This window comes from Echinops telfairi, unplaced genomic scaffold, assembly GCF_000313985.2.
Source record: "Echinops telfairi isolate 266 unplaced genomic scaffold, ASM31398v2 ScPeMD7_7469;HRSCAF=8507_0, whole genome shotgun sequence".
Taxonomy (NCBI): Eukaryota; Metazoa; Chordata; class Mammalia; order Afrosoricida; family Tenrecidae; genus Echinops; species Echinops telfairi.
In genome coordinates, this window is record NW_022111372.1 from 43,706,547 (window position 1) to 43,714,923 (window position 8,377).

General features: G+C 38.0%; 1 protein-coding gene across 1 annotated transcript in view; it reads left to right on the top strand.

Moving 5' to 3' along the window:
* Positions 1–397: 397 nt before the first annotated feature.
* The window catches only part of TRIM58 (tripartite motif containing 58), a 17,851-nt gene continuing 9,871 nt past the window's right edge, over positions 398–8,377 (top strand). Inside the window, exons 1-2 of the mRNA XM_004697235.3 lie at positions 398–817; positions 5,034–5,129. Of these exons, the coding sequence (XP_004697292.2) occupies positions 398–817; positions 5,034–5,129 (516 nt within the window). The remainder of the gene's footprint in view (positions 818–5,033; positions 5,130–8,377) is intronic.

Here is an 8,377-nt window from a genome sequence, read left to right on the forward strand (position 1 = left end):
GTATGGAAAAAATCCTGGGATATTCAGTAAATAATAGAAAAGAAGAGATTAGCAATTCTCTTATTTTACTAACAGTGAACATCGGAAGTCCCAGACTGCATTAAGACCCTATCTGTATGAAGGATTCCAGTTAGAAAGATTCTAATCAATGGTGCTAACAGTTAAAATATAAATGTTAAATTTGTGATTAAGAATGTCTGAATTTACCTTTTTTTTTTTTTAACCGGGAGTGGCTGCTTTGAACTCTGGAACACAGTGAAGTGGATAAAACCCATCATGTGCCTGCTTCTCTGGTCTGTAGGGAGCCTCCCTTCTGTGCTAGCCCACTGGCGGAGATAGTGCCCGCAGCCTGGGGACTCAGTGCTGCTATCAGTTAGGCCAGGCTCTTCCAGGAGCCATGGCCGCAGGTCCCCCCGCGGAGAGGCTGCGGGAGGAGGCGAGGTGCCCAGTGTGTCTGGACTTCCTCAAGGACCCTGTCAGCGTCAACTGTGGACACAGCTTCTGCTTCAAGTGCATCTCCGAGTTCTGCGAGAAGTCCGACAGTGCGCAGGGCGGCATCTATGCCTGTCCCCAATGCCGGGGTCCTTTCAGCCCGGAGAGTTTCCGTCCCAACCGGCAGCTGGCCAGCTTGGTGGAGAGTGTGCAGCAGCTGGGACTGGGCGCGGGCCCCTCGGCTGGGCGCCTCTGCCTGCGCCACGGCGAAGAGCTGAGCCGCTTCTGTGAGGAGGACCAGGAGGCGCTCTGCTGGGTCTGCGACACCACGGAGCACCGGGGCCACCCCACGGCGCCGCTGCAGGAGGCCGCCAGGGCCTACCAGGTGAGAGAGAGGCGCTTGCAGAAGCTGTGCTGACCCAGAAACAGGCCGAGCAGGAGGGTCGGAATTCTGTGTCTCCTCCCATCGGAGCAACTCAAAATCAGTTGCAGTCCTCCTTGCCCTTGCTGGAGGTATTCGACTCCTGAGACAACTTGCTCAAGATCTTGTCCAAAATCCACTGATTTTGTCAGGCTGCCACCTCCTCTCTATAAAGCCTCCCCCCTTCCCCTCAACACCCCCCCCTCCTTTTTCCTGGCCCAAGGTCAGACTGCTGAACTTGTTTGGCTCTTATGGACTGGGTCCTGTAAAGTTGCCTAATTAAAATAGACTCCACAAGGACGAGTTTTCATTTTGGTTTTGTTTGTTTGTCTTAATAAATAACTATAGATAAGCTCTATCAGATGTCCTAGAGCCCTAAATGATACTTCCACAGTTCTTGTAGTAATCAATCATGTTCTCCAGCTAATTACTGTTGAACGCAAACACCTCACACCTGTCCTTGTGCTTTAACTCACAATTTCTGCCGTTTAAGTAGCTTTCTTTTCAATCTACAAGTATTCGTTGTGTCCTTCCAAAGATAATGCCACTTTCACCATCTTGCTAAATCAAATCTGAATTCTATAGTCATCTGCTGTACATTTCTATATATAGCATAAATCATACATACTCTCCTTTTATAATGCATTCTTGGAAGGATACATTAATAACATGGTTGTGTATACTTTCTCCTATTAGAAATTTGTAGTTGTATGTATTTGTGGTTGTATATATCCTCTGTGACAAATGTATTTACATTGAATTGGGATCCCTGGAGTGAAGGCAGATTTATATTTCATTGTATGTTTCTTCTATCCCTTGAACTATTTACTAACTGTACTTATAGTACTTTTCATTTTTAAAAAAACATGTAAACTGACATGACAAGTTTTGCTCTCCAAAACATATATATTTTAAATTATAGAATAATAGTTTTGAGAAGTAGAAACTGAAGAAGAGATATATGGAATAATGTTATTCTTCAATTTGGCACCAAGAAACATTTCTTCTACTAAACATTTTCATTGACTTCTGTTTAGTTTTTAAAATTTATTACAAGTTCTTTTCCCTACACTGATATCAAATTATTTGCAGCATACATATTTAAATTAATGTCACAACTGACGGCACTCCACCACATTGAGTCTTCTGTAATACCTTATTTTCATTTAATCCTGTTGATGTAAAAGATCTCCCCATACTTAACATTTTGAATAACTTCATTTGATGTATTTTAAATAAAAGTATCACAAACATACTTTTAAATGATTAGTTGGTTATATCTTGATATTATATATAACTAGATAAATATGGACATATATATTCATTTTTAATGATTAATTCAGGCCTTCCCTATTTTTCAAGAATTTACACAAAAAATGTATTACAAGAATTCTATTAATACCAAAGAATGATACTCATGGGGATTGTGAATAATTTCAATCTAAATAAGCATAATCCATGCCCCATATTAAGTTCTGACAGTTATGGCCTTAATAAAGCTTAAATTTTCTTTTTCAGTTATCACTGGTTAAAAAAATAAACCTGTCTCCTAGTGGTTCAATCAGCTTAAATAATATAATTCTGTGGTGCCAAAATTTAACCTAAATATTTTATTAAACAGTGTCATTTGAAATTGTCTTTATTTTGAAACCTAAAATGACTATAAATGAGTTAAACAATTTTTCTACCAATCAATATTGCTGCTATAAAGTAAAGCTTATATATTAAATTTCTAGTACTCACTGCCATCAAGTCATTGCTGACTGATAACAATACCCTGCGGGTTTCCAAGGCTGTATGTTTATGGGAGTAGAAAGCCCAATCTTTCTCCAAAGGAACTGCTGTCAGTTTTGAACTGCTGACCATGCGGATGGTCCAACGCTTAATCACTACAACCACCAGAGCTCCATTTAATTTTCCAATATGGTACTATATTTCCACAAGACTTTAAAAGTCTGTAATTCTATACAGTTTTCGTCAGTGAGGCCAAATATAACTTTTTAATATGCAAATAATTTAAGTTTTCAAGGGGGTATATCCTGTAAATCAGGTGCAAATTAGTCATAATACCATACCAAGACTGTTAAGTAATCTGGAAAAAGATGTTTACATTACTGCTCCGTTTTTTAAAATGCTAATTTTTTAATTGATACCTCTATATTCTTATTTACAATGTCCTCTGTTGTCTTATACTGTCTGACATGTAATTTGGATTTATTGATGTAGTTCAAAATTTTCAAACAGTTGCAAATTAATTCCTATTTCAGCCAATGCATATATTCTTCGTTAATGATTTATTATACCAACTTACCATCTTCCTAGAATATGTAACTGTCCCAAGTGGAAAAACAAAATGCAGAGCTTTATTTCCTCCTTAAATATTTTCAAATGTTATAGTAACAAAATCCATGAAAAACTGATAATTTTTTATCTTGCTTTAGTAATTATGAGAACAGAAAGAGATTTAACAAACGTAAATGTTTTTAAAATATCTCTTTGCTTATACTAAGAAATACTATAACTGTTTATTAGCTATTTTCTAGTTTCTTCACATATAGGACATCCAATGGTTTTATTACTGAAGAGAAATAAACAATCAGTCTCATGTAACTCAAAAAGTTGTGTTGGGGAGCACAAAATGATAATGAGTTTGGTTTTTAAGAACCTACTACTGGACATACCTTGCAGAGGGGTAGTGGGGAGATGAGTCACTTAGGGTACAGTATAGCAATAATGAAACCCACAACCTTCCTCTAGTTCTTAAACGCTTCCTCCCCCCAACTACCAGGACCCCAATTTTGCCTTGCAAATCTGGTTAGACCAGATGATGCACAGCGGTACAGATGGGAATTGGAAACGCAGGGAATCTAGGACGGAGGAACCTCTCAGGACCAGGGGTGACAGTGGCGATACCAGGAGGGAAAGGGGGTGTAGTAAGGGGGAATGGATCACAGGGAGCCACATATGGCCTCCTCTCTGGGGGACGGGCAGCAGCGAGGTGGGTGAAGGGAGACACCGGACAGTGTAATATAAGATACAATAATAATTTATAAATTATTAAGGGTGCATGGGGGAAAGGGGAGGAGGAAGGGAAGGGGAGGGGGGGAGGAAAGGAAAATGAGCGGATTCCGGGAACCCAAGAGGCAAGAGAATTTTAGGAATAATGAGGGCAACAAATGTATAGATGTGCTTTACACAATTGATCTATGTATTGTGATGAATTGTATGAGCCCCAATAAATTGATTAAAATAAATAAAATAAAAAGTGTATTAATGTAAAGAAAAAAAAAAAAGAACCTACTACTGTTGACCCTGAAATACCAGCCTTTGAACAAAACAAAATAAGACTACAGTGGCAAGCCTTCACTTCATTGGGGAATTCTGAAATAGCTAATAGTTTGTTATTGTTCACGCCCACCCTCTACTCAATCTGGTACAGCTTCCTTTTGTTTTTCTGGCTTTTTAGCTGCAGGTAGTTCAGGGTTTGCCTACTTCATGGTGCAGTCTTCTCCTGGTGAGCACAATTTTTGTGGCAGTCATAGTTACATAGCTTCGCCTTATGCCAATCACGTCCATAATTTCACATTGTGATGGGATTCCTACTCTCCTACAAATACTATGAGGACATTTGACAATGTACTATGTGTTTTTAATTGCTTCTACATGGGTAGGAGCTTGAATGATGTGTTCCTGAAATCTGGGTTTCCGTTCAGATAGTTCCTGCTTCTCAGTAGTCTTGCCTTCAGGTTTGACTGGGTCGGGTGGCTTCCTACTCTTAAGCCTTCCTTTTGTACAGCCTCCAAAGCTTAAGAAATCAGAAAAACCTGTTGTTTGTCCTTTACAGGAAGACCACCCCTTAAAGGCATCCTGAAAGACTGGAACACCTGGGTGGTATGTGCAAGCATCTTCGGCATTAGTCTCCAGATCGAAACCTTGGCCACAGCCCCGGTTGTAGCATAGCAAGGCCATGTCTTTTCCTGCTGTTAGTGGGAAGGTTAGAATGCTGGGAACCAAATGAGGGTGCATGTGTAATTGGCCCGGGACGGGTCTGACTCTCCTATTCTTTTTCGGTACCATTTCTAAAGGGTTTTTTTTAATAAAACTTTCCTACAACATCTAGTTGATGTTAGATGACTATATGAGACCATCTGCAAAAATATCTGCCTATCTTCTCACACAGATAAAGCTACAAAGAGCCCTGGAGCTTGTGAGGAAAGAGATGGAGGAGGCCTTGACTCAGGAGGCCAACGTGGGGAAGAAGACTATAATTTGGAAGGTAAAGTGTATTGGTGCTCTGGACGCTCACCATTCTAAAGGATGCCCTCCTTCTTGTATGCCAAACCACTGTTCCATCTATGTACTTGCTCAAGAAAAAAATCTTGTTATTTGGGTACACGTTAGTCCGCTCACATTATATTATGCATCTGTGGTTTTTGTTTTAACTCCATTGTTTACTAGCCTAATCCAATTATGAATAAATGTTTCTACTGGTTTTTATTTTACTTTAAAACTCACTATTATAACCAGAAAAAGGCTTCCTATTGTCATCACTATTTTCTTTTCATGGTTTGGCTGCATGGAGTCAGTCTGACTCAAAGCAGCCCTGTATCAACAGAAGGAAATATTGCCCGGTCCTGCACTATTTTCATAATCACTTCGATATTTGAGTCCATTGTTGCCAACAATGATCCAGTCTATCTCAATAAAGGTCTTCTTTATTCACTGACACACCAAGCATAATGCCCTTTTCCAGAAACTGGTCTTTCCCTATAATCTGTACAAGGGACAAAATCTTGTGTCTTCAATTCTAAGACTTTTCTGTCCGTACTTCTTCCTGTACAGATTTGTTTGTTGTTCTGGCAGTCTGCAGTACTTTTAATCTTCCTTGCCAACACCATATTCACATGTATCCTTCGTCTTCAGCCTCTCTTCATTGTCCAACTCCCACCTGCATGTGGGGGATTGAAGATACTGTGACTGTCTATGGCAGGAGCACCTAAGTCCTCAAAACGACTTCTTTGCTCTTCAACACTTTAAAAAGGTCTCCTGTAGCAGGTTTGCCATATGTAATTCCTGACTACTGCTTCCCTGAGCATTGATATTGGAGCCAAGAACAACAAAATCCTTGACAACTTCAAGCATTTTTCTGTTTATCTTGATATTATTTATAGGTACACTTGTGAGGATTTTTGTTTTATTTATATTGGATTGTAATTGCTCATGGAAGCTCTCGTACATGACCTCATCAGAAAGTGCTTCAAATCTTCTTGACGTTCAGTAAGTAATGTTCTGTCCCTTTGTTAATAAACCATCCTCTAATCCTCGCATTCAAGTACTAACCAGGCCTAACCCTGCTTAGCTTCAAGATCAGACAAGATAATGCACTTCAGGGTGGTATGACCACGGACGCATCCTCCAATCCTTATGTACCATTATAGTCCAGTTTCTCAGATTATTTGCTCAGCATACAGATTGAGTAAGGATGGAAAAAGGATAAAACCCTGAAACACACTTACCCCAATTTTAACTTTTCAGTATTGACTGGTTCCATTCCAAGGACTACCACTGGTCTATATACAGGTTTTACATGGGTACAATGAAGTGTTCTGGAATTCCCATTCTCAGTGTTTCACATTATTGTTATTATAACCACCATTCAATACCTTTTCACAGTCAGTAATAGTAAAAAAAAATATCTTTCTGGTATTCTCTGATTTCAGTCAAGATTCATCTGCTTTAGCAATGGGATCAGACCTCCTCTGAATCCAACTTGAATTTCTGGCTACTTTGCACCAGGATACTACTGCTACCATTCTAGCTTTTCTTCAACAAAATATTACTTGCATGTGATTGTAAGGACATTATTTGATAATGACTGCATTCTGTGTTGGGTTACTTTCTTTGGATAAGGCACAAACATGATACTCTTCCAGGTGGTTGGCCAACTAGCTGTCTTCCAAATTCCTTTATATGGAAGGGTGAGTCCTTCCAGTGCTTCGCCAGCTTGTTGAAATATTTCAGTTTGTGTTCTGTCAATCCCAGGAGTGTTCATTTTCTTAATGCCTTCAGTGCAACTTAGATTATTTTTCAATACCATTTGTTCTGGGTTATTATGCTGCTTCTTAAAATGTTTGAACATTATCTCATTCTTTTTAGTAAGTCAACTCTGTCTATTCCTTCCATTGCCTTTCAGTGTTTTCTACATAGTTCAATATTGCAACTTAAACTTTTGAATTATTTTTCCAGTTTTATAGGGTTAAAAAATGCCTACTGTCTTCTTCACTTTGTTATTGTCTAACTATAGGTCTTTGTACATTTCAGTTTAATATTTTACATTGTCTTCTGGAATTTGTCTTTGAAAAGGTCTGTTCAGCTCTTTTCATCTAGTCTTGCTTGTCTACATTCAAGGACAATTTTCATAATCTCTTCTGACATCGATTTTGGTCTTTTTGTTCTTTCCTAGCTTTTTAATGAACTTTTGCTTTCTTCATATATGATGTTATTGATGTCATCCACAACTAATCTCATCTTTGATAATTAATGCTTAATGACTTGTCTATTATTGAAAATATCTATCAATCCAAGTGGTATGTATGCAAGGTTATATTTTTGCTCTTGTGCATTTATTTAAAATTTTCAGCTTCAATATATACTTACATAGGAACAATTGATGGGCTATTCTACAGTCAGTCTCTGGTCTTGTTTTGACAGATGATGTTCAGCTTTTTTATTATCTTTTCCTCAGATATGTATTTTATTTGGTTACTGTGTATTCAATCTGGTGCAGCCTATGTGCAGAGTTGTTGTTTGTACTGTTGAAAAGTGATATTTTCACTGAGTAAGTTTGTCTTGGAAAAAATAATACCTAGGAAAATTCAGGATTTTTTAAATTTCTAATGTCATATTTTCCAACTACAGATCCTTCTTGGTTACCCATGTTCTTAATCCAAACAGTAATTACAAATGTCTTTAATTCCATGTATAACCAATTTCAGACAACAGAAGTTGGAAGAATTCTTTAATTTCTTCATTATTGACTTTAGGGATTGCTGCCTAAATTTGAACAAAGTTATACTAACTGGTCTTCTTTATAAGCATATGCATATTATCCTCTCATTGACAGCATAATTCATCAAGTTGTATCTTAAAATTTTCTTTATGACAATTAATGCAATGTCATTCCTCTGAAATTTATCATTTTGGGCACAGTATACTATGATTGCTTGGATCAAAATAGTACTTACCTGTCCAGGTAACCAATACCAAGAATATTGATCTCATTTGCTCCATGTGAAGATCAAGATTTTAGTCTTCAATATAGATTACAATCAATGCAAAGAAAACCAAACTCCCACCAAATGGACCAAAAGGAACCATGATAAATAGAGAAAAGATTAAAGTTGTCAAAGACTTCATCTTATTGGATATACAATCAATGTGAATGGAAGCAGCAGTGAAGAAATCAAGCAAAGTCCACCATTGGATGAATCTGCTATAAAAGATCTCTTTAATGTGTTAAAGAGC